Genomic DNA, 22,159 nt, shown 5'->3' with positions numbered 1-22,159 from the left:
AGTGGTGAAAGTGGGCATCCTTGCCTTGTTCCTGTTCTTAAGGAAAATGCTTTTAGTTTTTGCCCATTGAGTATGATGTTGGCTGTAGGTCTTTCATATATGGCCTTTATTATGACTAGATATGATCCCTCTATTCCCACACTGCTGAGCGTTTTTATCAGAAATGGATGGTGGATTTTGTTGAAGGTTTTTTCAGCATATATTGATATTATCATGTGGTTTTTATTCTTCATTTTATTTATGTGGTGTATCACATTTATGAATTTGCAAATATTGTACCAGCCTTGCATCCCTGGGATGAATCCCACTTGGTCATGTTGGATAATTTTTTTGGTGTATTGCTGGATCCGATTTGCTAGAATTTTGTTCAGGATTTTGGCATCTATGTTCATCAGGGATAATGGCCTGTAGTTTTCTTTCTTTGTTGTGTCTTTTTCTGGTTTTGGAATTAGAATTATGCTGGCTTCATAAAACGAGTTTGGAAGTCTTCCTTCTTCTTGAATTTTTTGAAATAGTTTGAGGAGAATGGGTGTTAGTTCTTCTTTGAATGTTGGGTAAAACTCCCCCGTGAAGCTATCCAGGCCTGGGCTTTTGTTTGCTGGGAGAGTCTCGATTACATCTTCAATTTCTTCTGTTGTTATTGGTCTGTCCAAGTTTTCTATCTCTTCCTGATCTAGTTTTGGGAGACTATGTGTTTCTAGAAATTTGTACATTTGGCTTAGATTGTCAAATTTGTTGCCATATAATTGTTCATAGTAGTTGTTAACGATCTTTTGTATTTCTGTGGTGTCAGTTGTTATTTCTCCTCTTTCATTTCTGATTTTGTGTATTTGGGTTCTCTCTCTTTGTTTTTTGGTGAGTCGAGCTAAGGGTCCATCAATCTTGTTTATCTTTTTGAAAAACCAGCTCTTTGTTTTATTGATCCTTTGAATTGTTCTTTTGGTCTCTATGTCATTTTTTTCTGCTCTGATCCTTACTATTTCCTTCCTTCTACTTGCTCTGGGGTTTTCTTTTTGTTTGCTCTCTAGTTCTTTAAGTTGTGAGGTTAGATAGTCTATTAGAGATTTTTCTTCTTTTTTGAGGTAGGCCTGTAGTGCTATGAACTTCCCTCACAGAACTGCTTTCGCTGCATCCCATAGATTTTGTGTTGTTGTGTCTTCATTTTCATTGTTTTCCAGGAAGTTTTTGATTTCTTTCTTGATCTTCCTTGGTGACACATTCATTGTTTAATAACATACTATTTAGCTTCCATGTGTTCAAATGTCTTTCATCTTCTTCTTGCAATTGATTTCTAGTTTCATGCCATTGTGATTTGAGAAGATGCTTGATATAATTTCAATCTTCTTGAACTTGTAGAGACTTAGTTTGTGTCCTAACACATGGTCTATCTTTGAGAATGTCCCATGTGCACTTGAGAAGAATGTGAATTCTGTAGTTTTAGGGGGTAGTTCTCTGTAGATATCTATTAAATCCATTTGGTCTAGTGCTTCATTTAGAGTCTCTGTTTCCTTGCTAATTTTTTGTCTAGAGGATCTATCCAGTGATGTCAGCGGGGAATTGAAGTCCTCTGCTATGATTTTATTGCTGTCGATTTCTCCTTTGAAGTCCTCCAGAAGTTTTTAAACATATTTTGGTGCTCCTATATTGGGTGCATATGTTTATCAAGGTTATATCTTCCTGTTGGATAGATCTTTTCAATATTATGTAGTGGCCTTCTTTTTCTCTAATTATGGCCTTCATTCTGAAATCTATTTTATCAGATATGAGTATTGCTACCCCAGCTTTTTCTTCTTTTCCATTTGCTTGGAAGATTTTTTCCATCCCTTCACTTTCAATCTATGTGAGTCTTTTGTTGTGAGGTGGGTCTCTTGTAAACAACATATAGATAAGTCTTGCTTTCTTATCCAACCAGCTACTCTGTGTCTTTTTATGGGAGCATTCAGTCCATTTACATTTAAGGTGATTATTGATATGTACTTATTTATTGTCATTTTTGTTTAGTGTGGTTATATTTTTCTTCCTATTTCTCCTGCTAATTACAGCAGTCCTTTTAACATTTCTTGCAGTGCTCGTTTGGAGCTAATGTATTCCCTTAGCTTTTTTTTTTGGTCTGGGGAGCTCTTTATTTGACCTTCTATTTTGAATGATAGCTTGCTGGTAGAGTATTCTTGGATTCAGATCTTTGTTTTTCATGACCTTGATTACTTCATGCCATTCCCTTCTGGCCTGTAGTGTTTCTTGTGAGAAGTCAGCTGAGAGCCTTATGGGGTTTCCTTTGTAGGTAACCTGTTGCTTCTCTCTTGCTGCTTTTAGAATTCTCTTTGTCTTTAATTTTTGGCAGTTTGATTACTCTGTGTCTTGGTGTGGGCCTGTTTGAGTTTTTCTTACTTGGGGCTCTCTGTGCTTCTTGAACTTGAATGCCTCCTTCCTTCACCAAATTAGGGAAGTTTTCTGTCACTATATCTTTGAATATATTCTCTAACCTTTGCTCATTTTCTTCTTCTTCAGGGACTCCTATGATGCGAATATTATTCCGTTTCCAGTTATGCCACAGTTCTCTTAAGCTGTCTTCCTGTTTTTTAATCGTTTTTTCCTTTTTGTTTTCTGATTGGTTGATTTTTTCTAGCCTGTCTTCTAATTCACTAATCCGGTGCTCAGCTTCCCCTACTCTGCTTTTTAGACCTTCCAATGTGGTTTTCATTTCTGATATGTCATTCTTCATTTCTTCCTGTTGGTTTTTATTTTCAACTGGTTGATTTTCAACATGTCTATGCCTTTACCATGGTGCTCATATCCTTACACATGCTGTTGAGGTTCCTCAATATCATGGCTCTAAATTCTAGTTCTATTAACTTGCTTAACTGCACCTCATTTATCTCATCTTCCGTAGAGGTCTCATGTTCTTTCATTTGGCTTTTGTTTCTGTTTTTCACCATTTTGACTATCACAGTGGGCTTTGTAGCTTGCCAAATTTTCCCTGTGGGTGTTGGTGTTCTGCTGTTTGTGGTTCCCTCTCCTGGATTTGGATGAGCCAGGGAGGACTCACTTTAAACACCACCTTCAAGTCTTAGCTTTTCTGGTTTGTGTTGCTAGCCCAGGGAATGGTAGTTATCCTCTTGCCTTTTTTTTTTTTTTTGCCTGGAGGTTATTAGTAGAGGTCACCTGAAGACCATTGGTTTCTGAGTTGCCTGAAAAACTTCCTCAGGTGCTCAGTGTAAGAGGATTTCCCGATGTTGGGGCAGCTGCTTGTTGTTAATGGGCCTCAATTAGCATTTCAATGGCCACCAGGTGGGATTGAATCTCTGAGGAAGGGGCCTCCCCTCACCTCTCCCCAGGGCCCTGGGAAGGAGTAAAATGACCACAGTCCTGTGTGGCTGCACTCAGTGAAAGCTCTTAGCATCCTCCAAAACCCGAGTGTCCCCACACAGTTCCAGTCCATTCTGCCTTCCCTCTGCTGAAGCCCAAGGTGAGTGGCTGCTGCCAATTTAGCCTCTGTCTAGCCTCTGCGTCGTGGAGCCGCCTGGGACTTTTAACCCCCGCGTGCTGCTTCCAGCCAAGGGCGGCCATGGCTTTGCCACCAGCAGAGGGTTTTGCACTCAGCAGATGCCCAAGGACTGAGCTGCGGTAGTGGGACACTGCCAGGGTGGCAGCACCTTCCAGCAGAGTCCCCTGGTCCCCGCGAGTCGGTGCGGCACCAGCCGAGGGCTTAGCATGCAGAGTTCACAGGAGTCAGCCTGGTAGCAGCATCCCACCGAGTCCCCTGGTCGGAGCCAGTCCGTGCCAGCCCGTGAGGCATCAGCCGAGGGCTTGGCAGGCAGCAGAGTTCACAGGACTCAGGCCAGGTCTCAGCGGAGGCTGTAGCAGCAACTTCCCACCACCGAGTCCCCTGGTCCCCGCTCAGGCTGCTGCGGACCTTGGGCTCCCGGCCCCCTCTCGCGTCCTCACAAGCCTACCAGGGTTGAGTTGGTGTCCCTGGTTATGTGGTCCTCCAAGGTGTCTTTCGGTTGCCTCTTCCTGATGATTTGCCTTCATTTTCATTGTGAATCCAGTTTGGTCCTGGGAGATGGTCTGTGTAGCTCCATTCACTCCGCCGCCATTTTTTCTTCCCTCCAATTCAACTTTCTACTCACTAATTCAACTGATAATTTAGAAGCCTCGTTTTCAATAGTATTATATCAGAAGAAATGATCAAACTCCAGACATATAATGGGAATCCAACATGCTCTGCAAAAAGTCTAGGCTAAAGTGAAATTAAATGCCTGGATGTGGACTTCATCTATCTGAAATTCTGCCAGGTGTATTTTCTGAAAGAAGAATTAAATGGGTGGCAACAGTTGTGAGGTAAATTCATTTCTGAATAAAGAGTTTATTTAACATTCATTAAGAAAAGGAATCATAGCAGCAACCTGTAAACATGACCTCACTCCAGATCTCAATTTTTATTATAGTCAAAGTCTAGCTGCATTGATGACTCTAATTATTTTTGTTTCCACAAAACATTATGTTGCTAAAGAAATGATTGACTGTTGATGGTATTTTGTCTCTATATATCTTTAAGCAAATAGCATAAGCTCAGTCATGTTGGAAGCATCTGTACTTTCCTCTAATTATTCAGTAAACCTCCTACACTGTATAATATATTCTAATACTGTATTTTGTTTCTTAAAATCCTCAGCAATGTTTTTTCCAAAGCTATTTCCTAACAAAGAATTACATTTATTTTGTCCCCAAATTGTTTTTATATATTTGATTATGAAATATTTTATACATATTTATACAATATAATAAAAAATTTAAGGAGTAATAAAATGTATAAAATGTGATATACCATATCTCAGCTTAAGAAATAGAATGTAACTATTTCAAGAAACCTCCATGAGCCCTTCTTTGATTCTATCTCCTGTCCTCACACAATTACATACATCCCCATATCGAGATAGCCACAGTCCAGTATTTTGTGTTAATCATTCTCTTGTTTACTTTTCAGTATTACTAGTTGTATTAGTTACTTGTTCACTATAACAAAGACCCTAAATAGCAGTAGTTTTAACAAGATAAAAGTAGGCTGGTAGGTTGCTCCACAATCAAGATGACCATGACTCTTTCTACGCCTGCTCTGCCCTCCTCAAAGTCTGTTCGATCAAGTTTGCTAGTTATACTTTTCAAATCATCTGTGTGACCTAATCAGTTTTTTTCTGCTTAACATAGCAATTAATGAAACTGCTTTGTTAAAATATTCCTCTATGATGTGAATATGTCTATTTATTCTGATATTTCAGTCAGTTCAGGTACCTATATTTTTATATTATTTAGATTATGTTATTAAATCCTTACCCTTTTGGAATGTTTATGTAGTACAGATTAATTAACACTTTTCATGTTTGCAGTTCCCCTCTTAATCTATACTAAAGTTTGGGGTCTTACAATTTATTTGTCTGATGATAATGTAGCAATGTCAGCTTTTTTAGGCTTTTACCTAGCATTATTTCTGTTTTTTAATTTTTTATATTTCCTTGTCCTTCTATTTTAGATGTATCTCTTGTAAAACAAAAACTGGCTTTTGAATGCTTTTCTAGGTTGAAAATTTTTACCTGAAAAGTTTATTCACTTGAACTTTTTGCAACTCTATAAATTCAGAATTTCTAATGCCAGATTTCTATTTTTTTTCAAATATGCTTTTCATCTCTCTTTCCTTAAATCTTTTCTCAGTAATTCCTTTAAAAATGTGTGTGTGTGTGTGTGTGTGCACATGCATGCTCAATCTGTGTATTGCTCTTTTACAATACTTCTTGAGAATTTTCAGCCATTATTTCTCACTCTTTCATGCTTCGTAACATATCATTTTTCTTCTCTGTGTCTTACTGAACTACACTATGAATAATAAGTTCAGATCTGTCTTCCCATCTCATTAATTCTAGTTTCATCTATGTCTAGTTTGTTGTTTAACCCACACACAGAGTTTTTATTTATTTATTTATTTAATCTACTCATTTTCTTTATATACCAGCTTACGTGGAAGTAGGGTACAGACTGTCAACCCTCAGAAGAGGGTATGTGTGGGGGGTGTGAATAGATAAACCACAGAACTTACATGCATGTATGCATAACCAATGGACATGGACATCAAAGTCGGGGATGGGGAGGAGGGTGCCAAGGGGGTAAAAAAGGAGAAACATCTGTAACAAAAATAAAATTAAAAAAAAAAAAATAATAATATAAATGAGCCTAAAAAAACAAACAAAAAGATTATGTAAATTTTGTATGTGTGTGTACAAAATACCTCAAATATGTTAGAATATGTTTTTAAATGTGATTAGGGAAGTCATGATGAAATGAAGAAAAATTGATTCCATGAATGAAGATTGGAAGTAAAATATGTACATGCCCAAATATAAAAAATAAATAAATAAATGACGCCTTGCTGGATAGAGTAATCTTGATTGAAGGTTATTAGTTTTCATCACTTTGAATATTTTATGCCATTTCCTCTGGTCTTAAATATTTCTGTTGAAAAATCAGTTGACAGTCTTATGGGAGCTCCCTATAGGTAACTAATTGCTTTTCTCTTGCTGCTTTTGAGATTCTCTTTTTGTCTTTAACCTTTGCCATTTTAATTATGATGTGTATTGGTGTTGTCTTCTTTGGATTGATCTTGATTGGGACTCTCTGTGTTTCCTAAACTTTTGTGACTTTTTTCTTCACCAAGAAAAATGGTTAGGGAAGTTTTCAACCATAATGTCTTCAAGCAGGTTCTCTATCCCTTGTTCACTCTTTTTTTTTTTTTTTTTTTTCTGGTACCTCTGTGATGTGGATATTGTTACACTTGATGTTGTCCCAGAGGTCCCTTATACTTTCCTCATTTTCCTTCTGATGTGCTGCTTCAGTGCTTACTGTTTGTTATCTTATCCTTTAAATTGTTGATTTGATTCTCTGCTTCATCTTACCTGCTGTTGATTTCTTCTAGTGTATTCTTCATTTGTGACTGTTTTTTTTTTTAATTGTTTCTATGTCCCTATTAATGCTTATTATCTCTTTATTTCGGTTCTCACTGAGCTCATCCATTCTTCCCCTAATGTCCTTGAGCATCCTTTTAATCACTGTTTTAAACTCTGCATCTGGTATCTTGGTTGCTTCATTTCATTTAATTCTTTTTCTGAAGATTTCTTTTGTTCTTTAATTTGGAGCATATTTCTTTGTCCCCCCAATTTTTCTCTGTGAATAAGGTAGATCTGTTATGACTCTCAAACTTGTTATGATGGCTTTATGATATAGATGTCTTGTTGGGCTCAGTGGCACAGCCTTCTAGATCACTTGAGCTCCATGCTCCAGGAATGTTTCTCATAGGTTATGTGCATCCTCCTGTTGTAATTGAGTCTTGAATGCCATTGGCCCTCTCCTAGGTATAGTTAATCCTCCAGGCTGGCTGACTCTAAGAATAAACCTTGATCACCATGTATGAATCACAATGTAGGGGTGGACCTCGTTGTTGTCAGCAGGGTCTGATGCCTTCTAGAATCCCCCTTTGGGTGTGTCACTTGTGTGGCTAGTTGGGTCAAGCTCTCATGTAGTCTGAAGACCCTCACTGGTTGTGTTGGTTCAGGGTCTACTTGAGGAGGGTTAAGGTATATCTCAATGTCAGACTTTGTGTGTAACCAACTTTGGGCTAATGTCTGGAGCTACCATGCTTGGGCCTGGGTATGCATGGGAGGGGCCAATTTGTGTCCAAGTTTTGGTTTCCTCTAGCTTAGAGCTGGGGGAAAATCTGTAAAAGATCTGAGGCTCCATGATGTCCACCTCCACCTGTCAGCAACTCTGCCTCCCTCTGAAGTTGCCTGGTCTTCCTCCAGAGCCTTCCAAAGAAAGACTGTAGAGTGGGCCCAGGCTGGCCATGATCCACAGACCCTTGCACACATTGTGAACTTGGTAGGGGAAGGCTACCAAGGTTGGAAAGATTAGGCTAGTGAGTTCCCTACTTGGGGGCTGCATGCTCAGGCTCTCAATGAGGGGAATGTGGTCCCTAGTCCAGAGCCAGACCACTCAGTCTCTGTCAGAGTCTCCAACTGTAGCTCTCCTAGGAGGAGTGTGCCGCAGGTTCAGGTTGAGTACAGCCAGCCATACTCTCTGCAGGAGCAAGCTCAGCTGGACTGAAACACCGGGGGTCATGGGGTAGGGATTCAGGGGAGATCAAAAGAGTCTCCCTTTGGGGGTGGTGCTGGCTAAGCATGTAGGAGGGGGCTAAGCACTTCATCCTGTTCCCAGTCAAAAACCGCTGAAGGAGACAAACTGAATATCCCAGCTCTGAGCAGCCCTCCCTTCCCCCACAGAACTGAGCTCAGCAGGGCAGGGACACTGGCACTTGTGGGAGGCAGATCCAAACAGTTTCCCATTGGTGGTGTTGCCAACAAGCCTGTAAAGGGGGGTTGGGCACTTCTTCCCCTTCCTAAGATAGCATAGGCTGAGCTCACAGGGGAGATAGGAGTGCCCCCCACTCCTCCACAATGAAGACACATAACCCAGCACCATCCCCTCCGATTCTCAGACAAAAACCTTCCCAGGAGATGGCTCTCTGAATGTCCTAGCTCTGTGTGGCACTCTGATCTTCGTGTGCAACTGAACTCTGCAGAGTGCAGCCACAGAGTGGCAAGGCAGGCCAAGTGATTCAACAGGTGGAAGGGGGGCATGACTGTGTGCTTGAGGAGGGGAAGAATGGTCCCTTTTCCAAAGCTACACAGTTCAATCACTGTCTGAATCTCTACCAAGAGCTTTTCCAGAAAATGAACACCCCAAAAAACCTTGCTGAGTGCAGGAAGCAGACCCCTCTGCAAGATCCAAGTATGGCTTATTGGTGTTGCCAATAGTTGGTAACTGGGCAGTACACTCTCCAGACTGGTGCTGTAAAATAGGAGTGCTCGGCCCTGAGAAGTTGGCATCTGGGTCTCTGTCAGACTCCCTTCTCTCCCAGGAGACTGAAACCCCACCAATTTTCACCACCAGATGCCTTTGTGGCTCTTCTGTCTCTGTTACTCTGGTTGGAAACCCCTGCATGGGGTTGATACCCCATACTCCTGTGGGGAGGAAGGTTTTGCAATTGAGATATCCCTCAGGTTTCTCAGCTGCCACACTTGGGTCCTGGGGCCAGCCCTTTCAGCATCTCTGACTTTCTAATCAGTCTCTATGTGGCTTTTTCTGTAAATCCTTGGTTATAATATTTCATTTCAGCTACCTTCAGTTGGTTATTCAGGTTGATTGCTCTATAATTTAGCCATAATCCAGTTTGGCTCTGGGAGCAGGTGAAGGTAGCTTCCACCTAATCTGTAGACATCTTGGAATCTCCCCTCCAAAGAGTTTTTAAATTCAGTTACTTAAATTTTAATTTCTTTATATTCTATTTGTCTCTTTTAAAGATTTGTTTGGTAATTTTTATAGTTTCTTTCTCCTTACTTAAACTTCCATCCCTTCTCTAATTGTGTTAATCATAAATAAATATACTTACATTCGGTGTCTAACTCCAGTGTGTGAAGTCCTGTGGAACTATGTCTTTGGCCTATTTTTGTTTTATGTTTATTCTCACTTTAGTTAGCTTACTTTCTTGTTTGTTTATGCTTTTAAATATTGAAATGCTAATTTTCTTTGAAACTTCTATGGGAATTCCTCAAGTCTTAGGTTACAGCTGCATGGAAAATCCTTGAAGTATATTACTGTTTTTATTTTGATACATACACCAATTAAGGATAAAAATGCTCATGGTTAAGAGTTTTCCCTTAAGTCAACAAATAATTCCCTTGCTGTCTACTTTTGCAAAGGATACCAGCTTTTTTAGTGCTTTCCTATACAATTCCCTACACGGGATGGGCCTTAGGCATTGTTGGCCATCTTCAGCTCAGCCTGCAAAAGAATCAAACACGTGCCTATTCACTCACTTAACTTATGAATCCACTTTCACTTTTTTTAGGTAAAGGCAGATTTCTTTTGGTTCAGTTTAGTGATCCTCCCTTTTTAAAGGCACTTTAAAATATTTTGAAGACCATGTATTTAACAGGGAATCTAAGTTATCATACACCTGGATAGAAAAATCTGCTATATGGTATATATTATTTCAGTCATTTTTACCACTATATAGAAAACAAAAACAAAAAACAAGATATTCCCTAATTGCTCATATATTTTTACTTTTTGCTATTCACTAAGAAATTACAAATGAAGCTTCTACATATTTAACGTTTAGAATAATATCATTTTGTAAAATAAATTCTGGATTTAATTGACTTGTACCATTGTTTAAAAAGTAGAATTTTTATGAATAGCCCTCATGTCTGGAGTGCTAAATTTTTAATTTCTCTCTATTCATCATACAATCATTGTATAAACTAATATTCCCAGTTCACAATATGCAACATAATACTTTGTGAACTACAGTGGATGTAAATCACATTTCAAGGAGTTTTACTGATAACTTCAATTTTGTTACCAACTTCTCTGAGTTGTTCAGGTTATTACCAATTACAGCTTCACCAGATCTTGATGAAGAGATTATATCAAGAGCAGAAGAATCTCCTCTTACACTTTCTGCTGTTCATATACTTACCTTCATTCTGAAGTTTCTTCACATAAATCGTTTCCTAATGAAATCATTTATAGCCATATGCTTATTATGGGAGGGCTAGTTTAATTAAAACTAGAAAACTGTTATTTACTTAACCAAGCACTTGTAAACTCAATATGCTGAGAGCAAACAAAGGAGACAGGGCCCAATGTCAATCCTTCTGCACACCTGTAGTTTTTACTCTCTATTCCCCTTTTACCTAATCACCCACCAATGTATGGGCCTCCAAGGTCAATCTGTGCAGTAATAATTAGTTTACATTCATTTATTAATTCTTGTTATTTTTTTAATGTAAAAAGAGAAATATTGCAATAAGATGGCAGATTAGATAACCCATTTACCTTCATCTATCCTGAATCTCCCTTGAACAAAAACAGATAAACCTTTTAAGTCATAAGGCACAATTATATACATATCAAGGGAGGAGATGATAGCATAATTATTATGGAAGCTGAAGAGTCAAAGAATGGGTGAGAAATGATTCTGTTATTCTACAGAACTGGAATCCTAAATCAGCAGTAAGGAATGACAATAAACAATCCAATTTACATAGAAGCAACCCTCAAAGTTTTTAAAATTTTGAATAGTGGGGGTAAGTAAAAATTACTTATGAAACAGTTAAATTCCCAAATTTCTTCCCCAGCTCTACATAGAGGCTCCTCTTCCTCAAAAGAAAAATGTAATCGCCCTGGCCTGTTTGGCTCAGCAGTTGGAGCGTCGGCCTATGGACCAGAGAGTCCCGGGTTCAGTTCCCGCTAGGGGCACGTACCAAAAAAAAGAAAAAGAGAAATGCAATCTTTAGACATGATGAAGCAGAGGGTAAGGAGATTCAGACACAATTCAGGGTTGAGGGAAGGTTTCACATTAGTGACAGTTTCTATGCTGAATGGTGAGAACCCTGCCTTCTGCCCTACCTGCTCTAGTACTCATGCCTGTACCCTCCAGATGTCAGGAAGCAGGAGACCAGAGTTTCTTTCTTGAGTAATGCAATTAGCACAAGAGAGAAGATGAAAATATATAGCATTGGATTTCTCAAAAAAGACTCAGTCAGAGGACACTGCATGGAAGCCCATGGTCAACATCAACTCCCAAAGCACACATACAGAACTTCCAACCAGCTTTTTTGACTTAAGTAAGAGCAGACAATTAAAAATTCTTTGATATCTGAAGAAAGCCTCTGGCATAAAAAAAAAGAGAATCCCAAACAAATAAAAATAAAAAAGAAACAGAGAATGTGCAAGAAGATAAAAACACAAGAAGAGAAACTATCATTAATCTATTCATAAAGGTAAACAAAAAATTGCATTCATGAAATATGAATGACATTCTATAAAAAGGGAAGAAGATGCCCTGGCCAGATGGCTCAGTTGGTTGGAGCATTGTCCCATACACCAAAAGGTTATGGGTTTGATTCCCTGTTGGGGAGAGTATGGGAGACAACAGATTGATGTTTTTCTCTTACATCAATGTTTCGCTCTCTCCTTTTCTCTTTCTAAAATGAATTTGTTTTCTTTTCTTTTCTTTTTAATCCCCACTTGAGGACATTTTTCCATTTTTTTGTTCAGATAGAGTGGGAAGGGAGAGAGAGAAAAACATCGACGTGAAAGGGACACATCAAGTGGCTGCCACCCACACAACCAACCAGGGCTGGGGACAAACTGCAACCAAGGTACGTGCCCTTAGCGGGTCTCTCTGGACCACAGGCCAATGCTCTAACTGCTGAGCAAAACTGTCCAGGGCTCTAAAATCAATTTTTAAAAAAACACAGCATATCCTCAGGTGAGGATTAAAAAAATAAAATAAAATAAAAAAAGAGGAAGAAAAAAGTAAAGTGTAAAATAGATATATTAGAAATTAATATAAAAAGATATAAATAGAAAATTTAGTAGGAAAAAATAGAAAGAAACAAGAAAATAAAGGAATTTCAGAAAAAGAATAAAGAAAAACAAGAAGATTGTATCAAAAATTCAAGAAAAATTCTGCACTGAAGAGTATGATTTTTATGACTGGAGGACCTGCTGGTCCAGCATAAGGGATTTGGAGCAAGCAGAAAAGCTCTGGAAGACACATCTTCAACGCAATGAAGTTAGTAGACTCTTTGATGTAAATTAGGTATCCTATCATTCGAATATTCTGAGAGAAGATCACCTAAATCCAGTGATTTAGTGATATGCACTTAGAAAACTATACACATAAGGATGTGGGGGGGAGTGCAAAACAGGAAAAGTAATAAATATCCTAGTACTAAGCTGATGATAGATCTGTAGACAGCATTCTCAGCATTTTGCTTATGCTGAGTCTAAGCAAAAGTACGGCCTAGCCACAATGGAAGAATGATGGAGACATGAACAGTGTGGGCATGTTTGGTGGAGGAGGTTGTGAAAGGAAGCTCATTACGCGTCTGTCGTAGCAGAAATTTAATTGTAATGCCTACAACTTGAAATTAAGAGATAGTGTCATATGAATATTATTATTTTTTTATTTTTTTATCCTCACCCAAGGACATTTTTCCATTTTTTTTGTTCAGAGAGAGCGGGAGGGAAGAGAGGAAGAGAGAGAGAGAGAGAGAAACATCGACGTGAAAGGTACACATCGAGTGGCTGCCACCCGCACGACCCAACTAGGGCTGGGGATAAACTGCAACTGAGGCACATGCCCTTAGCAGGAACCAAACCCAGGTCTCTCTGGACCGCAGGCTGATGCTCTAACCACTGAGCAAAATCAGCTAGGACCATATGAATATTATTAAGATCAGTACAAATAAATATCCAAAAAGAGCTAGACTATTTTAAAGTTGCTGTTTTTGGCAAGCAGAAAATCGTTAGCAGGAACTAATAGTTTGTGCAATTAGCCTTACATAATTATTTAATTATAAATAGAAACCCTAATGTTTTCATATCACACTTACCCAAATGAATTATATTATACAGCGCTGTGCAGACCACGTATTAAGTCCATGCTGATTCATGTGTGTGTTTTCAGCACCTAAGGTTGGAGATGTAGAACATGCCCCTGGGATCTGCTGTCACTGCCACCAAGTGGTCATAGTGAGTTAGTTATATCTGGACCTGCAGAATTTCTGTTCTGAAATGTCCCTTGAGCCCCGTTCATGTAATGATGTCATAGGATTCTGAATTTAGTCATGTCCTAGACAAAATTTTTTCAGTCATATAGGAGAACTTGTAGAATTCATGTAAAGTCTTGGATACATTTGTGTGAAATACAAATGTATGACACAATTGGGATTGAATAAAAATACAATAGTTTACTGTTACTAGGGTGAAAGCAATGTGATATTGATTAAATGTAAAAATTTTTTGATGTAGGTTTAAAAATTCAATATGCAAAATGTTTCCTGGGAGGCAGGATGATCCAAGAGACATTACTGAGAGGGAACCCGCACATGAATTCTGGTTTCAGTCTGCTATGTGACCAGCTGGCTATGTCAAAATTGAGACTCATTTTGCTATTCTGAAAAATTAAGTCCATGTACCAGCTAATCTCTAAACATCTCTCTACTCTAATAGTCTATGGTTCTTTTATATATTAAAAAACCAATTTAGGATTGTGGGAGATATAGAAAGCATCAAGAAGGCAGCAGTTACCTTCATCATCCCATTGTAGTCTTATTTCTAGGCATGTATATGTATGTGGATATATATATATTTTTTAATCCTCACCCTAGGATATTTTTTCATTGATTTTAAAGAGGGAGGGGAAGAAACATCGATGTGAGAGAGAACATTGACCGGCTACCTCCCCCCTCACTCCCTAGATGAGCCCTAACCAGGGATTAAACCCACAACCCAGGTATATGTCCTGACCGGAATAAACCTGCAACCTTTTGGTGAACAGGATGATGCTCCAACCAACCTGGCCAGGACTATTTTTTATTTTTAAAAATTACATTATTCAGTATATTTAATTTCATGATGAAACATACAAAGCAAGCACATATCCATTCACAATATATCCATGGCAATGTCCTTTGGTTACCAGCACAGGAGATTTTCCTGGCTATGTCACCTCTGATTGTCTTCAGCCTCACCCCTTTAGATGTTTTGCTTCTCCTTCCTACTTTATTTTGGAATATTTTTTTCTCTGCCAGACTCCTAGGAGAAAGCATCCCTCACACACACACGCACACACAATTCCTTCTCCACTTATAGAGAAATGCAGTCATTATTTTATTGTGCTGATATCTGCAAATGCATGTCCTCTGTGTCCAGGTCTTACTCTCTACTTCAAAAGACTCATTCCAATTCCCTCTTAGGCTAGGTTCAAACCCTTGGTCTCAGATTAAAACTACTGCCTGGTGGAGCCAAAGACTGGTCCTCCCATTCTTTTTGTACTTTTTGTACCCATAGTTGGCTCAATTAGTGGCTCATCTCTGGCTTTCTAAGAGCTCTGTGTTTCTGCCCATTGCCCTCTGCTACTGGCCCTCTGCTCCTCAATCTTTCCCCCTTGTTACAGTATCATCTCTTCAACTAGTTCAGCCCCGCAATCACCTGCCCTAAGCAAAAATAACAATAGAGTTGGCTGTGGGGCTCATGTTTACTGGTTAGATAACAAAAGTGGTGCACCCCATCTCATCTCCCAAACACCTCCACTTAACCATGTATTATGACATTAGTGTTACCCTTTACTGCAGAGTGTGAATTTACCTTGAGTTTTTAATACATTTCTAAATTGTCTGTGATATTTGCATATATGTCAATCACCTTATGTGCATTAACATGTTCTAAAGATCTTTATATAAGAAAACAGTATAAGCCCTGACCAGGTAGCTCAGTTGGTTGGGGCATTTTACCCATATACATGGGTGTGGGTTTGATCCCTGGTCAGGGCACATACAAGAATCAACCAATGAATGCAGAAATAAGTGAAACAACAAATCTCTCTCTCTCTTTTCCTGTCTCTCTCTCTTAAAAAATAAAATAAAATAAAAATCATCCCCCTAAAATCTAAAAAATTAATCTAGGTGGCTATTTATTTAATATAAACCATGTGCCAGTGTAGCCAGTACACTGCCATCAGTGCAGCTTCTTGGCTGTTGGGTTTTTGTCTTAAAAAAATCAGGAAGCAGCCCAGAGCAGAGCCTGGGAAATAACACTGGAGAGACCCCTCCTAGGGGTTGATTTTGATTTCAGTTCAGGCTGTGCGTGACCTCTCCAGGGATCTGAGAGGATAAGTGCACACTGCACGTAGTGGCTTCTTTTCTGCAAGCCCTGTACTGCTCAGGAAAAGTGGGTCTCCCAGTTATGAGGGTGGATGTGAGGCACCTTGGTTCATGCTTCCAGCAAACATTTCCACGGGGTCTCTCAATCCCCACTGGAACTGAGGTCTCCTACCTATGACAATAATTTTGCTACAACCCCTTTAATAAGTGAAACCAATCGAAACATTTTTAAAATCAATATGATGCCAAAACTATAAAGAAAAAAACAAAAGGAAGTCACTTGTAATATGCATTCCAAAATGTAAATGTTCACTTGGACTTCATTAGCAGGTAATTAATTCTCCCAGTCCCCTGTTTGTGTTGTTGTGAATGACCAGCAACAGCTGCCTTTGCAGACTGGCAGACAGGCAATAGGATAACTTGGATACTCTAGCAACCTTGACATTAACTTTTTCGGCCTATACATTTTTTAAGTGACCATTTTATTATTTTGTTTTATACTAAGTTCTAGGCTGTGGGTTTCTCCTCGTTAAATAAGAATGTATCAAGTATTAGTGTAATTAGAACTAATCTGGGGTTAGAATTCATTTAACTTGCTTCCTCGCCTCCTGGTCTTTGTTACCATCTCATGAGGCTTGATTGGACCATTCTACAAACTGCAATTTTCCATCCCTCTCCCCTCCTTTATTTTCTCCTAAAGCAATTATCCTTTGAGAAGTGTTCATTGCTGTGTCCCCAGTTCCTAGAAAAGTGCCTGGTTTAGAATAAGTAGGAACTCAATAAATATTTGAATTAATTAATTTTGTAATGACTACACCTCCCCAAAAGAGGCCCCCCCCAACAGCAGGTGTTTACCGAAAAGACCCACTGCATTGAGGGACCAAGTACTCAAAGGGGAGAAGCTCCGACCCGGGTTCGGTTCCCACTAAGGGCACGTACCTCGGTTGCAGTTTGTCCCTAGCCCTGGTCGGTCGGTCGTGCGGGTGGCAGCCACTCGATGTGTCCCTTTCACGTCGATGTTTCTCTCTCTCTCTCTCTTCCTCTCTCTCCCTCCCACTCTACCTGAAAAAAAAAAAAATCAAAGGGGAGAAGCTCCTATGGAGATAGGCTGTGCTGGGGGAAGAGCTTAGTCCTGTGTCTTCCCCACCTAGGGAAAAAAAGAAAACAGTATAGAAAATCCATAAGGGATTTATTTATTATTTATTTATTTATTTTTATCCTCACTGAGGACATTTTTGCATTTATCTTCAGATAGAACAGAAGGGAGAGGGGGAGGAAGAGAGAGAGAGAAACATCAATGTGAGAGAGACACATGGACTAGCTGCCACCCACACGACCCCAACTGGGGCCGGGTAAAAACTGCAATTGAGGTATGTGCCCCTAGCGGGAACCAAACCTGAAACTCTCTGGTCTGTGGTCCAATGCTCTAACCACTAAGCAAACCGGCCAGAACAAGGGATTTATTTTGAATTGTATAGCTTCCAGTGCATTTTAATCATAGTGTTTTATATATATATGCATATATTTGCCGTTAAGATATTAAATAAAATTAATTTTTTCTTTGTATTTTTGAAAGTTTTAATGTGATAATGAGAAATTTTATACCCATTATATCTTTAAGTTTTCATTTTGATTATCAACGTCATAATATCCAAATTATACATCACTTTATGGTTTGTGTTTGAAGTCTTTAATAGTAAAATAATACTTAAACCCCAGATTCACTTTGTTTCACTCTTAAGAATTTATAAACTAATTTTGCTATTTTATTTATTTATCATTTAGTTTTCAAGTTTTCAATGGAAACTTTTATCAAATGAAATACAAACAATTTCCATCTAGGAAATGTAAGGCAAAGGGGACATTTATAACTTAACTTATTTGGGATAAAATGTAGATACCCTGTGGACTAACCTTTAAATTAATTAGAAAGTAAAAGGCAAATTACAATCCAGTGCACCCGCCCCTGTCATGCTAAGTGCCATTCCCATACCCATGATGGCTTTTAGTGAGTAGGACGTTTTCCTTTCATGATTTCTCAAAAAGATCTTTCTGTTCCAATGTCACTCACATTCAGCTATGGAACAGGATGATCCTTCTGTTTGTATATTTCTTAAATACATCTAGATTTTTTTTTTTTGGAAGGCTGCAGTGTGTAGACCAGATCTGAAACGGGCCAGAATTGATGCAAAGAGGCCCATATGGAGGCTATCACAGTAACCCAATCAGAAATGATGTCAGTTGAGACCAACACAATAATGGAGATGGAAAAAACAGAACAGAGTCCAGAAATATTTAAGTAGATACAATTTAGACGATTTGGTGGGATGAGGAAGAGAATGATTTCAAGGAGGACAAGCAATATAGAATAATGACTGAGCTTTACATGGTTTCATAATCTAAGTCTGCCATTCCAGGCAAGTCACCTCTCTGGGGCACGTGTCTCCAGTGCAGAGTGGGATAATTACAGTACTAACCTCATTGTATTGTAAGAATAACATAGTTAAACCATTTATTATATTTTAATTTAAAATAGTGTTTATTACATACTAAGCACATGTTATGGTCATGGTGATATTATTTTCATATATCAGTTATCTTGAAGAAGAACTAGATTTGAGGAAGGAAATAATGAGTTTGTTTTGAAGATTTTAGGATTGGAGTCTTTTTTTAAGACATTCGAATTATGTTGAACAAACAGTTGGATATTTAGGTCTAAAAGGAGAAGTCTAGACTAAAGACAGGTGTTTAGTGGCCTGGTATATTTATATTAATTAAAACAATGAAAATATATAAGGTTTCCTAAGGAGAGATATTACTGTGAGAAGGAACAAGTGCCCATGAGGGAGTTTTAAGAAATTCTAGTTTTGAGGGAGGATAAAGGAAAATAAACTGGCAAGAGACACAGAGGAACAGGCAGAGATGTAGAAGAAAAACCACAAGTGTGAGATATCACAGACATCCAAAGAACAATTTTTAGCAGAAAAGAGAGATTAATGTTTTTAGGTTCTGTTGAGAACTCTATGAAATTGAAACAGAAAGTATCTATTGGATTTTGTGATATGGAGGCTATTGATAATTATGGAAAGTGCATTTTGGGTGTTTGAGGAGACAAAAAACTAGATTAAAGTGGTTAAAGAAATGGAGTCAGTTTAGGTATGCAACTCTTTTGAGTAATTTGGCTATGAAAATAGAGGTGAGTTAAGGCAGTAATCCTCAGTCTGAGAAGAGGATTAAGAAGTGTTTTTGTTTTTCTTTTGTAAAGATGACTTGAAAATGATTAAATGTTGATAGAAAAATTCCAGTAAAGCCTATTGTATGTGGTTTCTGAGAAAGCCTGAGGGAATGGGGTACAGAAATAAGAAGTCATAGGGGAGACATTTACTCTGTTATGTATGTAGAGAAGGAGGAGACCTGTCTGCTGGCTTCTATTTTTCTTGTAGAATAGGAGACAAAGCTACTTGTGAAGAGTGGGGGTGGAGGGATCATTGAGAAGGAGATATGAAGAGAATAGGAAAGGTTTAGAATTTTCCTGTGAAGACAGGTATAGCAATTGGGTCAGAGAAACACAGTAGGACTGAGAGGCACCAGGACACTGAAGCTGAAGTTTTTGGTCATGAATACAGGAAATCCAGTCTCCTCTGCTAGGTATGTCATTGTCACAAACAGCAGTTGACTGTTCAGGGGCAGACATGACACAGAGAAAGTGAATGATTGGTTTCATTTAAAGCTGAAATTTTGCTAAATAACTATCATTCAAAGAGAGACAAGAAAGAAAGTTCAGGATTTTGTTAAGAAAGTTATTGATAGTAGCAGTAGTTTCATGGGTGCATACTTATGTCCAAACTCATCAAATTGTATACATTACCTATGTACAGTGTTTTACACGTCAATCATACTTCAATAAAGTGGCTTAAAAAGCCTTTAAACAGTTATTTTATTGGTTTACCATGGAGTCCAAACTGGATAGGAAAGTAAGTAGACCAATGTACTGGGAATAACTCGATGCTTCAATCACCTAGACTTGCCAATAGAGTTGAAGGAGGGAAAGGATAGGAGCAATTCAACAACAAAGTTGGAAAACAAAACTGTGGCAAAGGAGCAGACTTTTTGTTAATAAAGGGGTAAATGAGACTCTTTTTATTCCCGAGGAACTCTAATATCAAGCACAGATCATAAGTATTCCCATATTGCACTTACACAAGACTTGCAAAGGAAATAACCAAAAATAAGTTTTAGACTCTTAAATTTAGTGTTGGGATGAGAGAAGGCTAAGAGATAGTATATCTTTGGAGCAAGTTGAAATATTTTCCCAAACTACCTCTAACCTGTACCATCAATGGGGAGAGAAGGAAAGAGCCTCCCTCCCACTTAACTCAAGATGGTGAGATAGAGAAACAATTACTTGGAGAACTTGAGAATCTGTTTCCTAGATTTAGAAGAGACCAATGGACTAGTATTTGACACAACTTGAAAAATTTGGAAGTAAAAGACAATTTCTGAATTTCCTTACCTAATGGAGTCTCAGCTACATTTTTACTGTCAACAGGGCAGAGGTGCCCATTCCCCATGGACCAAATATCAGGAATATATGAGAGAAGTGGTATTTGGGATCATTTGAAAAGCCCTTCTCCAAGAGAACTTCTTGATACGGCAAGTTGACCTCAGCATAAAGAGATGTGGGTGGACCATCCCATGCAGAAATCAGAAGTGTGTCATAAGCAACCAAGTGGAAGAGATGCATTACCTACAAAGAAGGAGCATGACTCTAATGTTATCATTTGAGTGATAAAAATCTATTAAGAATCCATAAAAGAACCTGTCAGATATAGAAGTCATTTTGACTCTCCACCGAGCCTAAAGGGTACTAATGTCATATCTTAATTATATCAATCAAATAAAACCTCTGCTAAATCTTACCACTCCTCTCCTGATCCTATCTATCCTCTGCCACTCCAAATATGAAGGATTTAGAAGCTGACACTAGCAAGTTATAGAAGGAACTGGAGCTTTAAGAGAGAGATAAAACCAAACATGCTAACCTTCTTCCAGCCATAGGCTTCTAAGCAGGCTAGATCTAGGGGAGAAGGTTTAATTTTAAAGTTCAGACTTTTAATATTAAATGAAGGAATGTTCATTTCAACTACTCAAATGAGGTTGTTATTTTACTAAACATGACTGAAAGACTTCATTAAACAAAGTAACCAAAAAAGTTAGATTCTGCACCAGATTTAACCGCAGGGATAGCAAAAATCAGACCAACAAGAGTGTGTTTATGTAGGTCATGGGTGAAAAAAGGAATAAAGTTGCTTTTGTCTAGGGAGTCCTATTCTTAAACAAGACACATTAGAAGTAGTGATTTCCAAGACAGAGTCACTGAAAATGTGCTGCTGTCCAGGGTAGAACTATAGGAGAGGATGCTTAAGGTAGAGCAGAGATGAGGGTCTCTGGAAATGAGGTAAAAAAAAATCTGTAAGGCCAGGATATTTTAAGGGTTATTCATGAACATGTTATAGTTAACCAGCTGCCAAAGTAGGAAAACACTCCAAAAAGAGATTGAAGAACTTGATGCCACATGCTACTGGTTCAGCAGAAAAACGGTGGAAAGATTTGGGAGTGATGATGAGAAGGAAAGAAAAGAGGAGAGGATTGGTTTAGGAATAAGAAAGCATGAGCAAATGAATGAAACTATGTTTTTTGTATAACATTTCAGTGGTTTCAGGTTATATATGGTTATTGCTACATTTCTACTGATGGAAAGATAAATGCTGTACTATCTGGCTGTCATAACAAAATACCATAGACCGGTACTTGAACAACATAAATGTATTTCTCATGGTTTTGGCAGTAAGTGCCTAAGAGCAAGGTGTAGCAGGATCCTCGTCTGTGTGGGCTCACTCCTTGATTTGCAGATGGCTGCCTTCTCTGTGTCCTTACGTGGTAGAGAGAGATCAAGCTCTCTGTTACTTCCTCTCACAATAGCACTAATCTTATCATACCAAGCCTCCATCATTATGATCTAATTTAACTCTAATTACCTCCCAAAGGTTGCATCTGCTAATATCATCACATTGTGGGGTAAAGTTTCAACATATGAAATTTGGGGGACACAGGCATTCAGTCCATAACAAAGCTATTACTGTTTGTCATGACTATAAATAGAGCTGTTCTAATAGTACATTTTCTTGTTGAACAGAATCCAGTCACAGGAAACACATATCCAACAAAGAAGGACCACATGATGTGTAAGCTTATGTGCTTGTGCATTACTTACTCTTCTACCATTGGTGGGCTGACAACAATCACTGGTACCTCCACCAACTTGATTTTCGCTGAGCATTTCAACGCGTAAGTAATATTATTGGATGTGTGATTTA

At 38.5% G+C, this 22,159-nt stretch overlaps 1 protein-coding gene across 1 annotated transcript in view; it reads left to right on the top strand.

Moving 5' to 3' along the window:
- SLC13A1 (solute carrier family 13 member 1) overlaps positions 1 to 22,159 on the top strand; it is a 110,470-nt gene that overhangs the window by 56,594 nt on the left and 31,717 nt on the right. The window contains exon 7 of the mRNA XM_036247211.1: positions 21,979 to 22,130. Within this exon, the coding sequence (XP_036103104.1) occupies positions 21,979 to 22,130 (152 nt within the window). The remainder of the gene's footprint in view (positions 1 to 21,978; positions 22,131 to 22,159) is intronic.

This window comes from Molossus molossus, unplaced genomic scaffold (genome assembly GCF_014108415.1).
Source record: "Molossus molossus isolate mMolMol1 unplaced genomic scaffold, mMolMol1.p scaffold_m16_p_7, whole genome shotgun sequence".
Taxonomy (NCBI): domain Eukaryota; kingdom Metazoa; phylum Chordata; class Mammalia; order Chiroptera; family Molossidae; genus Molossus; species Molossus molossus.
Note: the sequence above shows the minus strand (reverse complement) of the source record. Positions and strands in the feature narration are given on the sequence as shown.